The sequence below is a fragment of the Triticum urartu genome, chromosome 2A (genome assembly GCF_056163025.1).
Source record: "Triticum urartu cultivar PI428250 chromosome 2A, HENAU_Tu73, whole genome shotgun sequence".
Lineage (NCBI taxonomy): Eukaryota > Viridiplantae > Streptophyta > Magnoliopsida > Poales > Poaceae > Triticum > Triticum urartu.
The window spans coordinates 448,909,102-448,934,834 of NC_141874.1; the positions used below are offsets into that span (position 1 = coordinate 448,909,102).

The 25,733-nt window shown below is 43.7% G+C and overlaps 1 protein-coding gene and 1 non-coding gene across 2 annotated transcripts; one reads left to right on the forward strand and one right to left on the reverse strand.

Annotated features, from left to right (window-relative positions):
• Positions 1–13,027: 13,027 nt before the first annotated feature.
• On the reverse strand, positions 13,028–20,833 carry LOC147985426 (uncharacterized). Its single transcript, XM_087541563.1, has 4 exons — positions 20,729–20,833; positions 14,096–16,131; positions 13,926–14,013; positions 13,028–13,834 (listed from the first exon to the last, which is right to left on the reverse strand). The coding sequence occupies exons 1-4, from the start codon at positions 20,831–20,833 to the stop codon at positions 13,028–13,030; spliced, it is 3,036 nt and encodes a 1,011-aa protein (XP_087397689.1).
• On the forward strand, positions 18,867–25,191 carry LOC125538102 (uncharacterized). The gene is made up of 12 exons (XR_015616698.1): positions 18,867–19,587; positions 19,790–20,876; positions 21,758–21,791; positions 21,887–21,964; positions 22,051–22,152; positions 22,239–22,492; positions 22,581–22,790; positions 22,879–22,971; positions 23,054–23,155; positions 23,320–23,784; positions 23,942–24,106; positions 24,964–25,191. It is a non-coding gene; the product is annotated as an uncharacterized LOC125538102 (transcript).
• The last annotated feature ends 542 nt before the right edge of the window (positions 25,192–25,733 follow it).

The following is a 25,733-nucleotide window of genomic DNA, read 5'->3' on the forward strand; positions in this document are numbered from 1 at the left end:
GTAGGTATCGTAGCATAGGCATAGCAATAGAGCGAGCATCTAGCAAGCAAAGATAGAAGTGATTTCGAGGGTATGGTCATCTTGCCTGCAAAGTTCTCCGAGTTGACGTAAGCTTAATCCTCGTAAACGTTCTCAACGGGTTCCTTGATCATGTACTCATATCCTGGCTCTACCCAAAGCAAGAACACAAGCAAAGGGAGACACAATCAACCACGGTGCAATGCGCAAGCAACATGATGCAAAACATGGCATGATATGCGGGATGTGATATGCATGTTTCAGAAAGGAAAGGTTGAACCTAGATTCAACTTGGAAAACCAAGAGTGCCACTGGAAAGATGAGTTGATTTTGGTCGAAATCGATATAAAGATCACCGGAATCGGATGCATGATTTGCAAATGGCAAGCAAAATAATAATGGCACAAAGCTGCGATTAACAGCACGAGGCCATCTAAATGCATCAAGAAAGATAAGCTACTGCACTCTAACATAGCAACAAAACACATGGCAGTGATCCACTCAAGATGCTTGAAAAAAGATGAACAATGAGCTACGGCTAATTCACTCAATAGCAGGTTTAAACAAGCATGGCAAAAGTGCAGAAGATAACAGGTTACAGACTTAGTGAAAATAACATGTCAGGAATTTAACATCAGGAAGCAATGTTTAGAGCACGATAACAACATGCTACAGGAACATATCATGGAAAGGAAAGGCATGGCATGAAGATACTCAAAGCATACAACAAAAGTCCCTTACTGACCATAAGCCAAAAGGGATCATAAAATACAATGGCAACCATGTGAACATAGCAAGTTTTGTTAACAGATTCAGACTTAGCAGAAAACTGGAACATGGCAAAACAGATTCACGTAGGCATGTTTACGAGCTCGATGCACTCACCACAAGGCATTGCATGACAAACTAAGCATACACCTAGCAACTAGACATGGCATAGAAGCTAAACATGGCAAGAACAACCTCATAGCATGCATGGATAAACTATAATAACCTCAGCAAAATTGCTTAACATGTAAACAATCTGCCAGGAACATTTTATAGCAAAAGTAGAGCTCGATTGAGTCAATCTAGGGGACTCCATAATTGCAAACAAAGACATGGATGGATAGAGCATAACAATATCTCAAAATCATCCTTACTTAACATGCTCAAAAGAGGCATGGATCATTCTGTAGCAACAAGAATACATGGCATAAAAATATTATCAGGGAAAAGACTTAGAAGATTTCTAAGTCCCTGAAATCAGCAACATTACGAGAGCTACATTGCATGCTTGTGCTAGTCACCACAAAGATCACAAAAATACATGGCATACACCCCTGTAAAGATGGCATGGCATACTTCAAAACACATGTAGGGCTCAAGTTCATAGGAGGCACACATTAATCATGGCAAAATGACAAATGTCCAATTACTGATAAGAATCTGAAACTAACATTGCATAGCACTCTTGCAACATCATTTAGGGCATCAAGATGAGCTCAGAAGAACATGGTGCAATGGATTGAAATGAAGTACTCATCGAGACGAACAATATGATATGCTACACGCCCAAAATGGAGCCACGGATGCAGAGTTATGATGCGATGAAAAATGCTAAAAAATTAATGGGACTAGGGCAAAAATTAGGTCAACCTCCCAGATGTAGATCGAGCACGCGGATCGAGGATAACCGGAGCTTCGCCAGAATCAGTGGCTACAACGGCGGCCGGAGCAGCGGCGAGGACGCGCCGAAGGTGGGGCGACGGCCGGAGCAGCGGCGCGGCGGTGCGGTGGTGGCGCGGCAGCGGCCGGAGCAGTGGCGAGGGGCGGCGGAGCTGGTGCGGCGGTGCGGCGGCGACGACGGCGAGCGACGGAGCCGGGCGGCGCGCGGTGGCGGAGCGAGGCGCGGGGCGGCGTTGGGCCGGGCGGGCCCACTGCGGGCTCGCCGGGCCGCGGCGGCGGGAGGCGCCGGTGGGACACGTGGCGGCTGCCGGTTCGTCGGTGGCGGCGGCGCGGACGTGTCCGTCCCGAGTGGACGCGTCCGGCGGCGGCGGGGGAAGAGTAGACTATGGTTAGGGTGGAAAATGACCCGGGATTTTTGGTGGAGGAGCCTTTTTATAGGCAGAGGGAGCTAGGAGGCTCCAAATTGAACATGGTTTGCGGCCACGCGATCATGATCGAACGACCAAGATGATGGAGGAGGTTTAGGTGGGTTTTTGGGCCACTTTGGAGAGGTGTTGGGCTGCAACACACACGAGGCCTTTTCGGTTCCTCGGTTAACCGTTGGAGTATCAAACGAAGTCCAAATGGCACGAAACTTGACAGGCGGTCTACGATAGTAAACCAAGGCCGCTTGTCAAATCTCGGTCCAATCTGAGAATGTTTAACACCCGCACACGAAAAGAGGTAAAAGGGGACACCGGAGGACATAGGAGCACCGGAATGCAAAACAGACAACGGGGAAAATGCTCGGATGCATGAGACGAACATGTATGCACATGCGATGCACATGATGAAATGATATGAGATGCATGACAAAGACAAAAGCAACACGGAGACAAAAACCCGACAACGAGGAAATATCAGAACTTAATGCCGGAAATGGCAAGAGTTGGAATACAAATATGGCAGGTTACATATGGGGCGTTACAGAGGAGTCCTCCTCCTAGTAGGAGTAGGACTCCCCTCTTTCCTAAAGGAAGGGGGAGAGGGAGAAGGAAAGAGGGGGCGCCCCCCACTCCTAGTCCAATTCGGAACAGAGGGGGAGGGGCGCGCGGCCAGCCTTCTCTCTCTCCACTAAGGCCCATAAGACCCATTATTTCTCCCGGGGGGGTTCCGGTAACCCTCCGGCACTCCGGTTTTCTCCGAAATCACCCGGAACACTTCCAGTGTCTGAATATAGTCGTCCAATATATCGATCTTTACGTCTCGACCATTTTGAGACTCCTCGTCATGTCCGTGATCATATCCGGGACTCCGAACTACCTTTGGTACATCAAAACACAAAAACTCATAATACCGATCGTCACCGAACTTTAAGCGTGCGGACCCTACGGGTTCGAGAACTATGTAGACATGACCGAGACACGTCTCCGGTCAATAACCAATAGCAGAACCTGGATGTTCATATTGGCTCCCACATATTCTACGAAGATCTTTATCGGTCAAACCACATAACAGCATACGTTGTTCCCTTTGTCATCGGTATGTTACTTGCCCGAGATTTGATCGTCGGTATCTCAATACCTAGTTCAATCTCGTTACCAGCAAGTCTCTTTACTCGTTCTGTAATGCATCATACCGTGACTAACTCATTAGTTACAATGCTTGCAAGGCTTATAGTGATGTGCATTACCGAGTGGGCCCAAAGATACCTCTCCGACAATCGGAGTGACAAATCCTAATCTTGATCTATGTCAACTCAACAAGTACCATCGGAGACACCTGTAGGGCACCTTTATAATCACCCAGTTATGTTGTGACGTTTGGTAGCACACAAAGTGTTCCTCCGGTAATTTGGAGTTACATAATCTCATAGTCATAGGAACATGTATAAGTCATGAAGAAAGCAATAGCAGTAAACTAAAACGATCAAATGCTAAGCTGATGAAATGGGTCAAGTCAATCACATCATTCTCCTAATGATGTGATCCCATTTATCAAATGACAACTCATGTCTATGGTTAGGAAACATAACAATCTTTGATCAACAAGCTAGTCAAGTAGAGGCATACTAGTGACAATCTGTTTGTCTATGTATTCACACATGTATCATGTTTCCAGTTAGTACAATTCTAGCATGAATAATAAACATTTATCATGATATGAGGAAATAAATAATAACTTTATTATTGCCTCTAGGGCATATTTCCTTCAGTCTCCCACTTGCACTAGAGTCAATAATCTAGATTATATAGTAATGATTCTAACACCCATGGAGTCTTGGTGTTGATCATGTTTTGCTTGTGAGAGAGGCTTAGTCAATGGGTCTGCGACATTCAGATCCGTATGTATCTTGCAAATCTCTATGTCTCCCACCTGGACTTGATCGCGGATGGAATTAAAGTGTCTCTTGATGTGCTTGGTTCTCTTGTGAAATATGGATTCCTTTGCCATGGCAATTGCACCAGTATTGTCACAAAAGATTTTCATTGGACCCGATGCACTGGGTATGACACCTAGATCGGATATGGACTCCTTCATCCAGACTCCTTCATTTGCTGCTTCCGAAGCAGCAATGTACTCTACTTCACACGTAGATCCCGCCACGACGCTTTGTTTAGAACTGCTCCAACTAACAGCTCCACCGTTCAATATAAACATGTATCCGGTTTGCGATTTAGAATCGTCCGGATCAGTGTCAAATCTTGCATCAACGTAACCATTTACGATGAGCTGTTTGTCACCTCCATAAATGAGAAACATATCCTTAGTACTTTTCAGGTATTTTAGGATGTTCTTAACCGCTGTCCAATGATCCACTCCTGGATTACTTTGGTACCTCCCTGCTAAACTAATAGCAAGGCACACATCAAGTCTGGTACACAGCATTGCATACATGATAGAGCCTATGGCTGAAGCATATGGAACATATTTCATTTTCTCTCTATCTTCTGTAGTGGTCGGGCATTGAGTCTTACTCAACTTCACACCTTGTAACACATGCAAGAATCCTTTCTTTGCCTGATCCATTTTGAACTTCTTCAAAACTTTGTCAAGGTATGTGCTTTGTGAAAGTCCAATTAAGCGTCTTGATCTGTCTCTATAGATCTTGATGCCCAATATGTAAGCAGCTTCACCGAGGTCTTTCATTGAAAAACTCTTTTTATGCTATCCATAAATTATATATCATTTCCAATTAACAATATGTCATCCACATATAATTTTAGAAATGCTACAGAGCTCCCACTCATTTTCTTGTAAGTACAGGCTTCTTCAAAAGTCTGTATAAAACCATATGCTTTGATCACAATATCAAAACATTTATTCTAACTTCAAGAGGCTTGCACTAGTCCATAAATGGATCGCTGGAGCTTGCACACTTTGTTAGCACCCTTTGGATCAATAAAACCTTCAGGTTGTATCATATACAACTCTTCTTCCGAAAATCCATTTAGGAATGTAGTCTTTACATCAATTTGCCAGATTTCATAATCATAAAATGCGGCAATAGCTAACATGATTCGGACAGACTTAAGCATCACTATAGGTGAGATGGTCTCATCATAGTCAACTCCTTGAACTTGTCGAAAACCTTTCGCAACAAGTCGAGCTTTGTAGACAGTAACATTACCATCAGTGTCTGTCTTCTTCTTGAAGATCCATTTATTCTCGATGGCTTGCCGATCATCGGGCAAGTCAACCAAAGTCCACACTTTGTTCTCATACATGGATCCCATCTCAGATTTCATGGCCTCAAGCCATTTTGCGGAATCTGGGCTCATCATCGCTTCCTCATAGTTCGTAGGTTCGTCATGGTCTAGTAACATGACTTCCAGAACAGGATTACCGTACCACTCTGGTGCAGATCTTACTCTGGTTGACCTACGAGGTTCGGTAGTAACTTGATCTGAAGTTTCATGATCATCATCATTAGCTTCCTCACTAATTGGTGTAGGTGTCACAGAAACCAGTTTCTGTGATGAACTACTTTCCAATAAGGGAGCATGTACATTTACCTCGTCAAGTTCTACTTTCCTCCCACTCACTTCTTTCGAGAGAAATTCCTTCTCTAGAAAGGATCCATTCTTAGCAACAAAAGTCTTTCCTTCGGATCTGTGATAGAAGGTGTACCCAACTGTCTCTTTTGGGTATCCTATGAAGACCAATGTTGAGGATATCGCTTATCATTATCGTCTCGGTCAGCTAGGGATTAGAGATTAATCAGAAATCGGCTGATTAATCGATTTTATCGGTCGACTATTAATCAGATATTTTTTTTGCAAATCTCAGGTTCCCAACACTAAAATACGCTATATTCAACACCAAAACAATATTTGACAGAAGTGTTACCTTGATTTCTAGGCTTTGAATCCTCATAAAATGACAAACAAAACAGGACAATAGTACATATTGGGTAACAAGGTCCACAAAACATAAATAAACATAGTTTTTGCAAACATAGTGCTATGAATAGGTCTGATTTATCGGTAGATTCCCAACAAAACGCTTGTCAGAACGATAAATCGGTCCAAAAGATAAACGGCAAAGATAAGGCATAATCTTATCGGTCACCCCATGATTAGCGATAAATCGGAAGATTAATCGGTGAATCGGAAGATTTCTTGAACAATGATGAAGACACATTTCTCCGATTAGGGTTCGAGCTTTTGAAGCTTTTTCACATAAGCATCGCAGCCCCAAACTTTAAGAAACGACAACTTCGGTTTCTTGCCAAACCACAGTTCATAAGGAGTCGTCTCAACGGATTTAGATGGTGCCCTATTTAACGTGAATGCAGCTGTCTCTAAAGCATAACCCCAAAACGATAGTGGTAAATCAGTAAGAGACATCATAGATCGCACCATATCTAGTAAAGTACGATTACGACGTTTGGACACACCATTACGCTGTGGTGTTCCAGGTGGCGTGAGTTGCGAAACTATTCCGCATTGTTTCAAATGAAGACCAAACTCGTAACTCAAATATTCTCCTCCACGATCAGATCGTAGAAACTTTATTTTCTTGTTACGATGATTTTCCACTTCACTCTGAAATTCTTTGAACTTTTCAAATGTTTCAGACTTATGTTTCATCAAGTAGATATACCCATATCTTCTCAAATCATCTGTGAAGGTGAGAAAATAACGATACCCGCCGCGAGCCTCAATATTCATCGGACCACATACATTAATATGTATGATTTCCAACAAATCTGTTGCTCACTCCATAGTTCCAGAGAACGGCGTTTTAGTCATCTTGCCCATGAGGCACGGTTCGCAAGTACCAAGTGATTCATAATCAAGTGATTCCAAAAGTCCATCAGAATGGACTTTCTTCATGCGCTTTATACCAATATGACCTAAACGGCAGTGCCACAAATAAGTTGCACTATCATTATCAACTTTGCATCTTTTATCTTCAATACTATGAATATGTGTATCTCCACTATCGAGATTCAAAAAGAATAGAACATTCTTCAAGGGTGCATGACCATAAAAGATATTAGTCATATAAATAGAACAACCATTATTCTCTGATTTAAATGAATAACCGTCTCGCATCAAACAAGATCCAGATATAATGTTCATGCTTAATGCTGGAACCAAATAACAATTATTCAGGTATAATACTAATCTCGTAGGTAGATGTAGAGGTAGCGTGCCGACTGCGATCACATTGACTTTGGAACCATTTCCCACGTGCATCGTCACCTCGTCCTTTGCCAATCTTCGCTTAATCCATAGTCCCTGTTTCGAGTTGCAAATATTAGCAACGAAACCAGTATCAAATACCCAGGCACTACTGCGAGAATTAGTAAGGTACACATCAATAACATGTATATCACATATACCTTTGTTCACCTTGCCATCCTTCTTATCCACCAAATACTTGGGGTAGTTCCGCTTCTAGTGACCAGTCTGTTTGCAGTAGAAGCACTCAGTCTCAGGCTTAGGTCCAGACTTGGGTTTCTTCTCTTGAGTAGCAACTTGTTTGCCGTTCTTCCTAAAGTTACCTTTCTTCTTCCCTTTACCTTTTTTCTTGAAACTGGTGGTCTTGTTAACCATCAACACTTGATGCTCCTTCTTGATTTCTACCTCCGCAGCCTTTAGCATTGCGAAGAGATCGGCAATTGTTTTATTCATCCCTTGCATGATATAGTTCATCGCGGAGCTCTTGTAGCTTGGTGGTAGTGATTGAAGTCAACAGGAAGATTAACTCCCAGTTGAGTCAAGTGGTGATGGTACCCAGACATTCTGAGTATATGTTCACTGACAAAACTATTCTCCTCCATCTTGCAGCTGTAGTACTTATTGGAGACTTCATATCTCTCAATCCGGGCATTTGCTTGAAATATTAACTTCAACTCCTGGAACATCTCATATGCTCCATGACGTTCAAAACGTCGTTGAAGTCCCGGTTCTAAGCCGTAAAGCATGGCACACTGAACTATCGAGTAGTCATCAGCTTTGCTCTACCAGACATTCAAAACATCTGGTGTTGCTCCTGCAGCAGGTTTGGCACTTAGTGGTGCTTCCAGGATGTAATTCTTCTATGCGGCAATGAAGATAATCCTCAAGTTACGGACCCGGTCCGTGTAATTGTTACCATCATCTTTCAACTTTGCTTTCTCAAGGAACGCATTAAAATTCAACGGAACAACAACACGGGCCATCTATCTACAACAACATAGACATGCAAAATACTATCAGGTACTAAGTTCATGATAAATTAAGGTTCAATTAATCAAATTATTAAAGAACTCCCACTTAGATAGACATCCCTCTAATCATCTAAGTGATCACGTGATCCATATCAACTAAACCGTGTCCGATCATCACGTGAGATGGAGTAGTTTTCAATGGTGAACATCGATATGTTGATCATATCTTCTATATGATTCACGCTCGACCATTCGGTCTCCAGTGTTCCGAGGACATATCTACATATGCTAGGCTCGTCAAGTTTAACCCGAGTATTCTGCATGTGCAAAACTGGCTTGCACCCGTTGTATGTGAACGTAGAGCTTATCACACCCGATCATCACGTGGTGTCTCGGCATGACGAACATTCGCAACGGTGCATTCTCAGGGAGAACACTTGTACCTTGAAATTTAGTGAGAGATCATCTTATAATGCTACCGTTGATCTAAGCAAAATAAGATGCATAAAAGATAAACATCACATACAATCAATATAAGTGATATGATATGGCCATCATCATCTTGTGCTTGTGATCTCCATCTCTGAAGCACCGTCATGATCACCATCGTCACCGGCACCTTGATCTCCATCATAGCATCATTGTCGTCTCGCCAACTATTGCTTCTACGACTGTCGCTACCGCTTGGTGATAAAGTAAAGCAATTACAGGGCGATTGCATTGCATACAATAAAGTGACAACCATATGGCTCCTGCCAGTTGCCGCTAACTCAGTTACAAAACATGATCATCTCATACAACAAAATATAGCATCATGTCTTGACCATATCACATCACAACATGCCCTGCAAAAACAAGTTAGACATCCTCTACTTTGTTGTTGCAAGTTTTACGTGGCTGCTATGGGCTGAGCAAGAACCGTTCTTACCTACGCATCAAAACCACAACGATAGTTTGTCAAGTTAGTGTTGTTTTAACCTTCTCAAGGACCGGGCGTAGCCACACTCAGTTCAACTAAAGTTGGAGAAACTAACACCCGCCAGCCACCTATGCGCAAAGCACGTCGGTAGAACCAGTCTCGCGTAAGCGTACACGTAATGTCGGTCCAGGCCGCTTCATCCAAAAATACCGCTGAACCAAAGTATGACATGCTGGTAAGCAGTATGACTTGTATCTCCCACAACCCACTTGTGTTCTACTCGTGCATATAACATCTACGCATAAACCTGGCTCTGATGCCATTGTTGGGGAATGTAGTAATTTTAAATTTTTTCCTATGCACAGGCAGTATCATGGTGATGCATAGCAACAAGAGGGAAGAGTATTGTCCATGTACCCTCATAGACCGCAAGCAGAAGCGTTATGAGAACGCGGTTGATGTAGTCGAACGTCTTCACGATCCGACCGATCCAAGTACCGAACGCACGGCACCTCCGAGTTCAGCACACGTTCAACTCGATGACGTCCCACGAACTCCGATCCAGCAGAGCTTCACGGGAGACTTTCGTTAGCACGACGGTGTGTTGACGGTGATGATGTTGCTACTGACGCAGGGCTTCGCCTAAGCACCACTACGATATGATCGAGGTGGATTATGGTGGAGGGGGGCACCGCACATGGCTAAGGGATCAATGATCAACTTGTGTGTCTAGAGGTGCCCCCTACCCGCATATATAAAGGAGCAAGGGGAGGAGGCTGGCCGACCCTCTATGGTGCGCCAGGAGGAGGAGTCCTCCTCCTAGTAGGAGTAGGACTCCCCTCTTTCCTACTCCTACTAGGAGGGGAAAGGAAGGGCGAGAGGGAGAAGGAAAGGCAGGCGCCCCCCTCCTAGTCCAATTCTTACCAGAGGGGGAGGGGCGCGCGGCCTGCCCTAGGCCAGCCCTCTCTCTCTCCACTAAGGCCCATTAGGCCCATTATTTCTCCCGGGGGGTTCCGGTAACCCTCCAGCAGTCCGGTTTTCTCTGAAATCACCCGGAACACTTCCGGTGTCCGAATATAGTCGTCCAATATATCGATCTTTACATCTCGACCATTTCCAGACTCCTCGTCATGTCCGTGATCATATCCGGGACTCCGAACTACCTTCAGTACATCAAAACACAAAAAACTCATAATACCGATCGTCACCGAACTTTAAGCGTGCGAACCCTACGGGTTCGAGAACTATGTAGACATGACTGAGACACGTCTCCGGTCAATAACCAATAGCGGAACCTAGATGTTCATATTGGCTCCCACATATTCTACGAAGATCTTTATCGGTCAAACCGCATGACATCATACATTGTTCCCTTTGTCATCGGTATGTTACTTGCCCGAGATTCGATCGTCGGTATCTCAATACCTAGTTCAATCTCGTTACTGGCAAGTCTCTTTACTCGTTCTGTAATGCATCATACCGCAACTAACTCATTATTTACAATGCTTGCAAGGCTTATAGTGATGTGCATTACCGAGTGGGCCCAGAGATACCTCTCCGACAATCGGAGTGACAAATCCTAATCTTGATCTATGTCAACTCAACAAGTACCATCGGAGACACCTGTAGAGCACCTTTACAATCACCCTGTTACGTTGTGACGCTTGGTAGCACACAAATGTTCCTCTGGTAATCAGGAGTTACATAATCTCATAGTCATAGGAACATGTATAAGTCATGAAGAAAGCAATAGCAGTAAACTAAAACGATCAAGTGCTAAGCTGACGAAATGGTAAAGTCAATCACATCATTCTCCTAATGATGTGATCCCATTTATCAAATGACAACTCATGTCTATGGTTAGGAAACATAACCATCTTTGATCAACGAGCTAGTCAAGTAGAGGCATACTAGTGACAATCTACTTCTCTATGTATTCACACATGTATCATTTTTCCGGTTAATACAATTCTAGCATGAATAATAAACATTTATCAGGATATGAGGAAATAAATAATAACTTTATTATTGCCTCTAGGACATATTTCCTTTAGATCTGTCTTCTATTCTTTCTCCCGGAGGCATTGTGATGTTGCTCTTTTCACTCATCATATCAAATTGTGAGGATCGTGTTATTTTCGTGCTTATCCTTTTAACCAGAGTGGTGCGTCCTCTTTTCACTACAAGGATTCCGGTCTATTGCAACAAAAATTATTTCTACAACTATCTTTTTTTGCAATAAAATGCTATATTTCCACAAAATTCCAGTCCGTGGTAATAGGATCTACATATTGCCACAATTTTGGTTCATCGCGTTAAGTACTCGTTTTGTTGCAATAGAAGCCATGTATTGCCACAAGCTGCATCGTCGTTGTAATATGGTAGTGATATTGCGACAGCCTTGTCCCGTTGCGTGAATTGGTCATCTTGTTGCAATAAAGGCTAGGTATTGCAACGAAGTACATAGATACTATTGCACCACCTGCGACATGTGGCGCTAGTCAGAGATTCTATTGCAACAAAGCATGTATTGGTTGTAATAGGGTGACTTTTTGCCTCACCTTCGTTGCGTTGCAATAACTGTTACATATTGCGACAAATTGAGCATCCATGGTAATACGTACAACATAATGCAACAATCCTCTAGTGTTGCCAAAAAGGAGCAGGATATTGCAACGATATTCTCTACTGTGCTCCTGATTTTTTCCTTTATTTATTATACTATTTTGCAGGATCTGATTAAAGGGGCGTACTAGTTTACAGAGGTATTAACACATTAGGTACCACAACTTGCACCTAAGTTGCATTTTAGTCACATATCTTGCAAAGTGGACATCGGTGGTACCACAACTTGGAGGAGTGCTGTACGCGCGTGCGAAGCATTGCACACTCGCGGGCGCCCTTCACTTTAGGGTTTCTTGCACCGCCAGGGTCTCCTCCACTGACCCTACTGACCTCCTCCGGTAGCAAGGTCGTGCTCGGCACCCGAAAGACGGCAAGCTCAGTGCCCTTTCTCACAAAGGTGAGTCGTGAGAACTGAGCACCACACACTCTTCCTAATTTTTCTGTATCTTGCTTGATGTGATGTATTTATATGTGCTCTTAATAAAAAAGGAGATTCAATATAAAATTATGTGTTAAATAGAGAAATTGTGCAAGGCTGCATTCTAGCTATTTTTAAACACTCCCAGGCTTCATTTGAACAGCTCTTCAGCCACCAATTGAGCAGCATAACAGTTGTATCCTAGAGTAATTTTCAGCAAGAATTCATCACCAGATCAACAACACTACATCAAGATATATATATAAGGACATATGACACAAGATTTTAGTAGGATATAACAAACCATCTTAGCGAGATATATAACAAATGTTTCAAAATGACAGCACACAAGTTTCAGCAGCTATACTTGTATAGATTGTTCACACAAAAGACCATAAGTTCAAGGCAAAGTAGTGTAAATAGCAAAAACACTAAAAGACCATAAGTTCGTAGCAACAGTGTGTACATAGCATCACTGTCAAAAGGAAAATAGCAACAACACTAAAAGAACAGCAAGTACTCTTCTCTTCTCTTCATCACCAAATTGTTAGTGCTGGGCACTAGCTCTTGTTCCCATTTGCCACAACATATGACCCTATGCAGGCATGCCTTGTTTCAACCTGTTTTATATCAGATTAAACTTCAGGAGAGATATTTCTCGTAGGTAACCATCATAACAGTTAGGAACTTATAATTATGGCTTACACATGTGAAAAGCACCTTACCAAGAAATTAAAAACTATACAAAGAACCCCTGGTCATCATCCAATTCTTCTTGTCCCAAAGGAGCAACATGGCCATCATTTACGTAAGCCTCATCATCATCCGTATCATCATCAGATTCGAATTGGACATCTTCAAACTCAATAGGTTTTATATTTTCTATGACTGAAACATCAATGCTGGATCCTTCGTCATCATTTCTACACCAACTAGTGATCTCTTCAGGTACTGTAATTTTTGGCACTGTAATTTCTGCATCAACGACATCCAGTACATCTGCCTCACCACCCTCATCGGCTTCAACAACTTCATCAAGGCCTACACCATTTAAAACAGAAGGAGCAAACAAATTTCGTGGATTCATTTTAATAACAGCTGCCCAATCAGGGTTCTTCACATCTCTCACATAGAAAACCTGTTGAGCTTGGAGGCCTAGAATGTAAGGGTCTCCCTGGAATTGGTGTAGAGTAGTGTCAAGGTCAATAATTCCATATTTGTCCTTTTTATACCCCTTACTTTCAGTTTTGTTGGCAGGAGGCACATCAAACCAGTCACACTGGAATAGAACAACCTCCTTATCAAGAGGAAAGTCAAGAAATATGATTTTCTTGATCACCCCGTAATAATCAATATTTCCTGTGTTTGCATCGCCCTTGACTATGACGCCACTATTTTGGGTACTCAAGTCCTGCTCTATATAGGAATTCCGAAAGAAATATCCATTCAGAACTGTACGGTTGTATACCCGAGCTAGATGATCAGGTCCTTTAGCTAGTGCATAAATAAGATTGTTGACGTTCCCATCATTGTGGAGTTCTGTAATCTGTTTCATGAAATAGAATATGTGTGAGTGTATTGTATAGCGTTGGTACGTTATTACAAGGAACATTAGTGAAAATGCGAAAGAAAATTACCCGTCTCTCAAACCGACCAACAAACTCTTCCTTGTGCTGCTTTTTAGGATTAGGAGAATTGTTCCTTCTGAGCTCCTCACGATGTTCACTTCAAAGAGAAATGATTGTTAGTTGAACAGGAAAGTATTAAAGCATATCATGATGTGAATTAAATACATAAGTATCCTTACTCAATCCATGGCGCGGTTTCCTCACAGTTTGTTATTATGAAATGCCTCATTTGATTAATCTCAGCCAAAGACAATGATCCACAAACAAAACCTTTCTTGGAGTAATCAACTGTACTCATTATGCTAATCCCCGTTGGTGATTGATCTGTACCCCCGTCTTCATGACGTTCGGACTGACTTAGCTTGGTAGGCATTCCATCAACGAATCGACTGCAAAAAGTCATGCACTCTTCAAGTATGTACCCCTCTGCTATAGAACCTTCTGGTTGAGCCTTGTTACGCACATATCCTTTGAGCGTACGCAAGTATCGCTCAATTGGATACATCCATCTGTACAAGACAGGCCCTCCCAATCGGGCCTCTTCAGCAAGATGAATTGGGAGATGCATCATAATATCAAAGAATGCTGGTGGAAAGATCATCTCAAGCTGACATAGAGTTTCTGGAATTGTTTTGCTCAACCTCTCCAAATCTTCATCCCTTAACTCCTTGGAGCATAAATCGGAAAAGAATTTACTCAGCTGAAGCAATGGGTTAACAACATTCTCTGGCAAAAGCTTGCGCAATGCAATAGGAAGAAGTTTCTGAAATATAACATGACAGTCATGAGTTTTGAGTCCACTAATCTTGCACTGATCGAGGACTACACATCGCTTAATGTGTGAAGCATAGCCATCAGGCATCTTAATGCTCTGCAAAAACTTGAGGAGCATTATCTTTTCTTCCTTTTTTAAAGTATAGCAACCTTTCTTTATGTCATACTTATGCTTACCAGGCTTTGGATGCTGGTCCTTCCTAATTTTTAGGTCCTGTAAATCAAGACGAGCCTTCACACCATCCTTTGATTTCTTATCCATCTCAAGCAAAGTCCCCACAATGCTGTCACAAATGTTCTTCTCGATGTGCATAACATCCAAATTGTGCCTTACGAGCAAGTTCTTCCAATATGGGAGCTGGAAAAATACACTTTTCTTCCGCCAGTTATGCCAGCTACTAGTTTCCGGTCGCTTTCTCTTATTTGACCGTCCAAATGGTGCATGCTGAATGCTATCAAGTTCCCGTAGAACTTGTTCACCTGTAAGTGCCACTGGAGCTTCTCTATTATCTGCCTTGTTGTTGAACAAACACTTGTTTCGACGCCATTTGTGGGTCCTGGGCAGAAAACGTCGGTGTCCCATGTAGCAATGCTTTCGACCATACTTGAGCCATAAAAAATCTGTATGTTTGTGGCAATACGGGCATGCTAGCTTGCCTTTTGTGCTCCAACCACTCAGCATTGCGTAAGCTGGGTAGTCACTAATTGTCCACAACAAGCATGCATACATCTGGAATTTTTTTTTAGTTGCAGCATCATATGTCTCAGCACCATCCTCCCATAGAACATTCAGTTCATCAATCAAGGGCTGCAAGTACACATCTATGTTATTTCCTGGAGACTTTGGTCCTGGAATAATCATTGACATAATCCAATTTTCTTGTTTCATACACATCCAAGGTGGCAAGTTATATGGAATAAGAATGACAGGCCATGTACTGTGTGATATACTCATGAGCCCAAAGGGGTTGAATCCATCTGAAGCAAGGCCAAGCCGAACACTGCGAGCATCTTTTGAGAATTTCTTATAATATTTCCTATCAAAATGCTTCCATGCCTTGGAATCTGCAGGATGCCTCTTTACGCCATCATCCATCCGACCCTCCTTATGCCATTTCATATGTGATGACATATGTTCTGTCATGTACAGCCTTTGCAGTCTTGGAATGAGCGGGAAATACCTTAGAACTTTCTGTGGCACTAGCTTCTTTGATTTACGACTTGATGCATTGTCTTCATCAGTAGCAGGAGTAGATTTCCATCGAGACGCATGACAGACAGGGCATTCTTCTGCATCAGCATGTTCATTACGGAATAGCACACAATCATTAACGCACGCGTGTATCTTCTTGTAGTCCAGCCCAAGATCTCGGATCACCTTCCTTACTTTAGCAAGATTAGTAGGAATGCAGTGACCCTTTGGCAACACCTGTGTGAACATCTGCAGAAATAAGTACTCATCTAACGCACAGGAAAACTCGAACAAGAGAACGAACCAGAAAGTTCAACTTAAGAACTCCGGTTGCAAAGAAAGAACGAACCGAACAAAGAAACAGAAAACAAACGGCGGAAAACTACTCGGTTCTAGCAAGTTGAAACTAGGTCAAATTTTTACTGTGGCAAAAGCTTGTTCAAATTGATTAGACAGAACGGCGGTTTCAAGATGAAACTCCAGGCGCTTGAATCACCTGATTCCGATAAACGAGCGAGAAGAAAAACTAGAAAGAAGATCGGATCTGAGATCGCGATCGCGGAATAAATCCGACGAGAAAGAAAACGAAGAACGGTTAAACGAACGGACGTCATTAACCGGGAAAGAATCGGTGATCACGTTCGTTGAGACGAATGGTCCGAAAGAAGAACGAAAACCGATCTAGGGTTTTCGGAAAAGAAATCGAAACGAAAAACCGATCTAGAAAACCGGAACGGTTTAGAAGAAAAGAATCGGAACGATTAGAAGAAAACGATCTGATGAAAAGAATAGATGCGGCGCGGGGCTACCTCCGGCGAGGTTCCGGCGAACGGGGCTCCGGCGGCGTGGGCGTTGGGCAAGGGGCGGCGGTGCGGGCACAAGGGCGGCGGCGGCGGTGACGCAGGGCGCGGCAGCGACGGTGGTGTAGGGCAGCGCGGCGCGGTGGCTAAAGTGCGGCGCAGGTGAGGAGTGGCGCGGCGCGGGGTGTGGTGGAGCTCTAGGCTTTGAGTTTGATGATTTAGAGGGGGGGTGCTTGGGTATTTATATTGGGGAGGGGTGAGGAGACTTGGGGTAGGAGACAAGAAATAGACTAGGAATAGGAATCCTAAAAGAAAAAGGCAAACGGAGTAGGACTAGGAAAAACAAAACAAGGAAAAGGACTAACCCTAGTCCAAAACGGATTAGAGGCGAGGCAAGAGGCGGCGGCCTCCTGCGCCAGCGCTAGGCACGCGCGGCTCCTTGGGGCGGTGGCCTTCGGCCCGGCTGGGCCTTGGCCTGGCCGGCCTTGGTCCAGTTTTTTTTAAACAGTTCCGCGCTTGGAAAAACACAGAAAACAAAATCTACCGAACTCCAAAACTAATGAAGTAAATTTTCCTCGACTCCTAAAAATGAGCCGAACAAAATGAACTTTTCTACGGACCTAAAATGCAATAAATAAAATACGCATGATCTAATGTATAACATTCCAAATTGAAAATTTGGGATGTTACACGAGCCTCCCGAAACCCTCTTCTCACCTCCCTCTTCCTTCGACCTGTCTCTCTCCTTTCTCTTTTCTGGGTTCGATTTGGTGTCTCCCCTGTCTCTATTCTCGCTTTGATTTTTTTTCTTTTTTGAGGGGTGACAGAAATGATGTCGCGCCCCTTTTCTTTCCTTCGATCCCCTCCTTTGTGGTTCAGCCGCGCGTGGCATCAGACGGGTCGTCTGGTCGGTCGCGCCACTGGGTGCTTCGATCGCCCGGGGCGCGTGGCATCAGACCGGTCGTCTGGTCGGTCGCGCCATTGGGTGCTTCGATCGCCCGGGTGACCAGACACGCTCTTCTTCCGTATATACTTTCTTTTAAGGTCGGATAACGTATATTACTGAAATATGTCCATGCAATTTTTTTTACTGAAATATGTTCACGGGCAATTGGATATTTTTTCACCCCTTTCTTTTTCTGTTTGAAAGAAGATAGTAATTCTATTCAAGTACAACCCGGGTCCTGGCACCAGCCAATTTCCCTTAACCGTCCATGTGTCCCGGAGAGTCACCTGGCTGTTCAATTCCTCCCATCGACGCCTCCCCGCCGCTATTGACGCTCAGGGCAACTCGTCTCCCACGAATCCGGGGGCGGCTCCGTCGAAAGCTTCCAAGACCGTGCGATCCATTTTCGAGCTCTCCGTCCATCCACCCCCGGCCCCTCCTCCCAAGCCCTCCCTCTTCCCTTCCTCCCCGCCGCCGTCGTTGGTGGCGGCGACCCCTAGACCAGTGGTGTTCCGACCCGGTCCTAACACAATAAATCTCAAAACAAAATTGGTTTGGTTGTTTGATTTACATAGTTGAATCTCTATGATTATCATTTGAACAAAAGCGACATAATTATGTTCGACCTACTGTGGCTTGGACGAACCCTCCAAGGATTGTCCGATAAGATGAATGATGCTGAGATCACCCCATCTCAAGATCGGAATTTTAGATCGGGACCAACATAGATCGACTGTCTCATCAACCCATCCCATCAGTACTTATGTTTCGAGACAAGAGTATAACCTAATAGTTTAAAGTGAGGGTCGCATGAGGTTTCTATGACCTGTAGTTCTAAACTAGCCATTTTTTTGCTGCTTTGACCAACTGACCAAGGCACAAATTTTTGACATATCCCAACCTAGTGCAGATCCAAGATGAAACAACACATTCCTAAGATGATAAATCTCAATATTAAATGAGGTTTCAGTGTTGTCCATCGGCACTAAGTGATTTTTTGCACATCTTATAGGTGCTTGGTACTCGTATTTGGTGTTTTTTTTCACCATGATATAACTTTTTACAAATAAATTTCGGAATCTATAACTCCTAACTCCTGAAAAACCCGTAATTTAGAATCTCTGTGCCATTGACTACAGTCACGAATCTCATAGCAACTGAGGTCCGACACGTCACATTTTGTTTTCGTTCGGTAAAACAGTCTAAAACAGGCTTCATCCCGAACGCCAGCATCAATCCTATCTTCTTCTCCCCTTGCTCCACCGCTCAGAGCACACTGCTCTGTCTCCGCCACGCAATACAGAGAGGAGTGGCCTTCGCCGGCGACGAGGCTCCTCCCTGACCAGATCCCGCCACAGTCACGGCGGCAGGGGTCGAGGGATCCGCGGAGGGGGCCAGGGATTTGGCGTTCGCTACAGCCGAGCACCAGGTACTGCCGCGCTACGACTCAGCTCCTCGCCGACCGGAGCAAGGTGCCGTCGCGGTCCGAGGCCGAGCGCCACCGTGAGCACCAGGCCGCCGCGCTCGGGGCGACGCTGCCCGCACCATCCCTGCGATGCGCCACCTCCAACCCGGCGGCGATGGCGATGTCCGCGAGGCCCTAGGCGCGAGGGAGGCGATGGCGACCAGCTGAAGCGTCGGCGCCGTCATCCTACACCGGGAGGCGGGGCCTGGTGGCGCACGAGGCTGCGGGACGCGGAAGGGGGAGAAGCAATGGAGGTACTGACGGGCGCGGTGCTGTTCGAGGAGGCGGGGCGCGGAGGGAGAGAGCAGTGGAGGTGCTGACGCTGACGCCGCGGCGCTTCATGGAGGTCAACTAGGAGGTGGACGAGGCCTTGCGGCTCGCAGCCGACCTGCTCGCCGATGCGCCAATAGGGATCTGCTCGCCGGCGGGGACGCCATTTTCTTCTAGTGATGTGCGGATGGTGAACTGCTCACCGGGATTCACCCCGAGCCCAGGTATTCCGCCGCCTCCTAGTAGCCGCCCGAGCTGTGCTCATGTGCCTTGCCGTTAGCTCAGCTCTCCTACTGCTACTGACCTGGGACGAGCACAACAGCAGAGCACATGCGTGCAGATTTAGTTAGAACAGGAAGTTTCGTCACAAAGAATGGTTCAGGTTCAGCTTAATGTACACTGAAACTTTGCACTTTTGTTGTACAGGGAGTTGGAGTATCGGGGATAGGATATGTGCATCGAGCAGATTTTAGATTTCTGGTTCACATGGGTACACATTGGGTACATCTTGACAATATTTTTTCTGGAATAGTTTCTTTTGAGCATGGCAAATTGTGTAGAACATGATATTTAGTACAATATGGCAAATTGGCAACTAGTGTGTAGTGTTTAGCACTGTTTAGTGTTGTTTGTCCTCCTGCGAGAATTATATTCAGTAATTTCCCATGGCATTTGTCCTCCTGTATTTAGTCTGTAGTGCAAATTTTGTAAACTTGCCATGTGATCAGTACATACAAACTCTAGCTTTGAAATGAATCATGAATCGGATTTTCTCTAGATTTTGCCATGAATCAAAAGTATATATTGTTGAACACTGCTTTGCCATGGCAAAAAGGATTTTATAGCTTTTGGCATGCCTCTAATATAGCTTTTTCCATGTCACCACTATAACTTTTGGCATGACATACACATATTTTTTTACCATGGCAAATTTGCTAATCTATGTGCCATGCCTCTAATATAGTTTTCGCCATGTCACCACTACAACTTTGGCCATGTTCACATGGAGTAGTAAAAAAACAAATTTGAGTTGATTGTAGAAATATGTGTTTGTTTCCCTTTTTTTGACTTTGTAAGATTGATGATGACCACATTAAGCATTGCAACTTTTAAGAGATTTGATTTTGCTTTTGTACTTACTACTGCAAATCCACCCAGGTAATTTTGCCATGTCAATTAACATGCAGTATGTTTGTGCCATGGCAAACATTTTACATCATGGCAAATTTGCATTCTTTTAAACAGAAAGAGTTACTTTCCCACCACCTAATTTAGGTGTACGCACCAATATTTTTTAACCTCCCGCTAAAAGGTCCCAAATTAGCGTCTTTGTTCCCACCAAAAAATTAGCTTCCCGCTAAATACCTTCCTAACAACCCACGAATATATAATTCTAGACCAAACGACGGCGTCTTCACGGGCGATTGGATCTGAGCTCTCGTCTCGGTTCATCTGTGCTGCCGGCGTCATGACGGCGTCAACAGAACGAACCACATCAGGTGCACGGCGTCAGGTTAGTCCTCCTCCTGATCTCCTCCATCGCTGAAAAATCCAGTCCTCCTCAATCTCCCCCTCCTCCCTCTCCTCTGCGCCCGCATCTGTCCGGGATCAAACCCCCACAAGCTCCTCCTCGGTGCGCGGCTCTCTCGATCCCGATCCATTCAGAGGGGCTGCCTCTTCTCTCCTCCGCTCACCGCTTGGCCATAGAAAAGAAGTCAGGGCAGGGGACATGCCACCGCCGGTGGCATTTTCCCATCGCGCCTCGATTTGGCCGCCTCGGCGGAGGCGCTTGCGGCCTGGAGGGTCGGCGCAGCGCCTCACCTTGGCCTGGAGGCTGGCCGCCATGGAGCTCGCCTTGGCCTTGAACTGGGGCTCGACGGGGCCTCCCAGCCCGGTTCATGGCCGCAGCCGTCTTGGCTGTGCACGCCGGTGTCGTGACGTGGTGGCCAGGCGCTGGTTACTGCCTCACCCGACCCCAGCGTGCCCGAGATGCCTGCAGACCTCTCCACCATCTCTGCTCCTGGTTCGCTCTGTTTCCTCCTGGACGCCAAAGGGGGTCGTGAGCATTAGATTGGTTTTTGAACATTAGATCCATTAGATCCATTAACTGAAAGATATAGACGTACTCTGTATGTACAAAGCTAGCTAGCTAGCTAATACAAGCAGCTTAATTGATTGTTGTATGAGCAGCTTTGCCGCTGCATATCCAGGTTTAGTCATCCTCTGCATTGCATTTGATTCAGATTACCATAAGATGATTTTTAATAGATATTTGGTCTTACACGAGTCACATTGGATTTTTTCCCTATAGATTCAGAGTAGTATTTTCATGAACCTATCACTGATACTTTGCCTTTCATGTCCATTCACATATGTCTGGTTTACCTACACAAGGGCACAATGATGAATTTTACGGAGGATGCTCCGGGTACACAACATCCTTACTTCATAATCACCTATCTGAATGGTGCAGAATATCAATACTTTGTTAATGCTAAGTCCCATGATTGTTTTTGTGTGCAGTAAAGAAAGGCTCTGTTCTCTTAACAAGGATGGAAAGTATAACGGCATACAAAAACCAACGTGGACAACCCAAATCTGGTAAATTGTTTAGCATTTGCTATAATGCATAAAATCTTGGTGTGGGTTAAATAGCTAAACCTTCAAGACTACAAAATCTTTTACAGGAACTCCAGAACAATCTGACATTCCAGTATCTGCTAATGACATGTGTTCCCTTGCTGAATGGCCATCCCATGCTCGCCGCAACCGTGCGCTACTACAGGATGGTACTTGCTTTTGTTTACATTTATGTCATCATTTTTACAATCTAATGCTGAGTAATACAATTTTTCTTGTATGATCTGGGCTGTAGAAGCTGGTGGACAGAAGAAGAAAGGGCGAGGTGTTCTAAAAGGTTTTAAAGCATCTAAGAAGCGTTTTGCCAATGGATCTGCAAAGCTAAATATTACATTCTCTGAAAAATTGGGTGGTACAGTAGGAATGAACTATCGTTCGTTCAAGGATGACGTGGTAGTCATAATGAAAAGAAAGTTACCACTCATTGGAGTGAGGACGTGGTCGGACATTCACCCTACCATTCATCGACTCATTGTTGCAGATATGATAGTGCGTACAACATTTTTCACATGTGTTATCTTATTTTACCATCGATAATGCAGTGCTTATGTATATTTATTTGCTGTATGCTTTACAGGACAGATGGGACCTAGAAGATACACCAGAAACAGAAGAAAAAGTTCTCAAAATTGCGAAAGAGAGATATAGAGGCTGGCGATCAACTCTAAGCTCCACTTACAAGGCATACAAAACAGATGCAGCTAGATTGGCTAATCTGCCAGAAGATTTACAACCAGAAGAGTGGGAATGGATGATTGAGTACTTTGGCACTGATTCAAAATTTCAGGTTATCTCTAAGATCACGGTTTGTCTATTATGTGTTAAGATCAAATGGCTAGTCTCACTGGTTATATCTGGTTTCAATGAATTGATAGGAACGCAGCCAAATGAACGCCGATAACCGTAAGAAACAGAAGACAAAACACATAATGGGATCAAAATCTTACTCGCAAGTTAGTTTTGAGAAGGTATGAGTCCAACTAAATATGTATGCCTTGCTGCTAAATATGGTGTCATGTTTCAAGCATCTCATTGTTATATTACTTGCAGAGAAACTTGGAAACTGGAGAAGAGCCAGATTGTATTGCTCTATGGGAACTCACCCACACAAACGATGGAACATGGTCTAACACAGATTCCCAGAAAGTTTACGTGAGTACACTGACTTTTGGTTATTCTATAGTTAGTCAATGATGTGAATTCGGCATGTTTCATCATCAGATGCGATTATTCATGCGTTGGACCGTGTTATTCTTGTTTCATCTTTTATAGTGTCAATATTGATGCTGCACCTATAATTGTTCCTTTCATTTTAGGACAAAGCACTTGAAGAGGTTAAAAACAAACAAGCTGAAACTGAAGGTCCACTTTCAAGTGAGCAGAAAAACAATATTTTCCAGACCGCTTGCAAAGACACTCTGGAATGCAAGTCATCGCAGCCTCGTGGGTACGGATACATGGCCAAAACTTCAACTAGTTCTGAAAAGTTCCGTATCTAGATTGAAGAGCAAGCTCGTGCTACAGCAGCCACCCAGGAGCGAAACTCTCAGCTCAGCCAGCAGGTCAATGACTTAGAAGATCAACTACAAGCTGAACGTGCTAACACACAAGAGAGGATTAACTTGGAGCGTGCTGAGAGAGAACAACTTGAGGAGAGGTTAAAAGAAGAGCGTGCTGAAAGGGAAAGATTGTTGCAAGAGGAGCGAACATCAAGGCTGGAATTGGAAAAAAACATGATGGCAAAGTTTGTAGAATTGAGCAAACAGATGGGAACCCAACAGGTGATGGTGATTACAGTCATATGCTTCCGACCTTGTAAGATTTATGTTGCTTACTTGCATTGCTAAAAGTGCACTTCTATTTATAGGTCATATGCTTCCGACCTTGTAAGATTTATGTTGCTTACTTGCATTGCTAAAAGTGCACTTCTATTTACAGGTGCCTACGAAGAGGGTTGACAAAGAAAATAGTAATCCAAAGTTGCAAAATATTCTTTCACAGACATCTAGTCCTAATAAGACTCCAGGTTCAAGGCCGACTGCTATTTCTTCAAATGCGCTCATACAAGCTGCAACAAGGCAATCTCGAATGTTTAAAGCAATGGTAAGTCACAACCTTGCTTTCTCTTCATGTTCACCTGCATTTTATACGTCATTGGTCTTCATAATTAGCTAGCTGCTTCTTCTCTTTTACCATGTGTTGTTGCTGCATCGAGTCACAACTTCAACAAAAAACGAATATGTGATAGCTAGGGACATGAACTTAACTGAAACTATACATCTAGTCATAACTTAAATCAATAGCAGGAGCTTTTAGTAGATGTATGATCGGATGATGGTACCATTCTGTATGCACGAACAGGATGTCATGATCATGCGCGTGATGCCTTTGCTGATGAGTCCACTGCAATGTCCCATGTAGTATCTCTTCCCGCTGATATAGGGGTTGTGAGGGTCGTTTTTTAAATGGACTCGCAACTCCTGATGGAAGCACTTAATATCAATAAGGTGGACTCGTCGGCCTATGCTGCTGTTATTGAGGATACCAAGTACCCGCTCAAATTATGGTTTTCTTATTATGAAATAAATGTATGTTGTCGCTCGGCAAACTCTGTTTTTCATGCGCTTGCTAGACTTGATAGGATGTTAGAACCTAACTGGAATGGGGAGGCTGATGTACCAGCCCTTGTGGCTGCTCCGTGCTTTGGGTGATTCAGCCCAGCACTGTTAAGTTAAAAGCAATGTTTTTTTCTGAAAAAAAACTTTTAGTAGATGTACTTGTGGTTATGCCTTAGCCATTCACACTTGTATAGTTGTTCTGATGCCTTAGTTACATGCTTGCTGACACAGTATTAGCTAGTTAGTCTAGCAATAGTTTTTAACAATGGAGCTGGCATAATTGTATGGCGTATGTTATGTTCGACTCATTAACTAGAACTTTTTTTTATTTCTTGGTTGCAGGATCCAAAGAACTAGCTGGACTGGACTCTAGATCACGGGCAGTTTAGTCTTCGAAGTTAATTAGGATGGCTAAATTACATTTCAGTTTTATTTGATGGATATTTTCTATCAGAATTATGAATTGTATGAATCTACATATTATACGTATGGTTTTGAATATTGTAATTGAAAGCTTGTATTTTTTTACGGTTGCAATAGACTATTACCACAACCCACTTTTGGTTGCCACATGCTACCACCACTAAAAATATAGTGTTGCATCATATCTCAGTTGCTACGCCTATCTGTTTTGTTGCACTAGGATGTTGCAATGGAGCACTTTATATTGTTGTAATAGTTTGGCGCCACAAAAAATTTCATGATGCGATAACAGTTTGGCGCCACCAAAGTAAGTTTGTTGAAATAGAGCATCGCCACGGAAAGTTTAAATTGTCGCAATAATTTCTTGCTACAAAGATGTTACTTGTGGTGATACCTATTTGTCACCATCAAAACAAGTATGTTGCAATTTCCTGTTACGACGATTGGAATATTTGTTGCCAAAAGTTAATGCCACAAGCGCAGTGGGTCGTGACAATATGCCTAAAGCCACAAAAACAAGGATTGTTGCCATAGTTTGTTACCACAATTGACTATTGCCACGAAAGAGTAATGCGCCACGAAATGGCCGTTGTTGGCATAGGTTGTTGCCACAAATGTCTATCGCTACGACATATCAGTCTCCACAATTCATTACATGTTGCATTAAAGCTATCTACACAAATCAAATT

Excerpts from the sequence above, each read along its gene's own strand:
- LOC147985426 (XM_087541563.1), bottom strand. The coding sequence starts at position 20,833 with ATGACGCCGGCAGCACAGATGAACCGAGACGAGAGCTCAGATCCAATC. Across the intron at positions 16,132-20,728 it reads ATTCGTGGGTTGTTAGGAAG|ATGTTCACACAGGTGTTGCC; the intron begins GTATTTAGCGGG and ends TTATTTCTGCAG. Across the intron at positions 14,014-14,095 it reads GAAACCGCGCCATGGATTGA|TGAACATCGTGAGGAGCTCA; the intron begins GTAAGGATACTT and ends TTCTCTTTGAAG.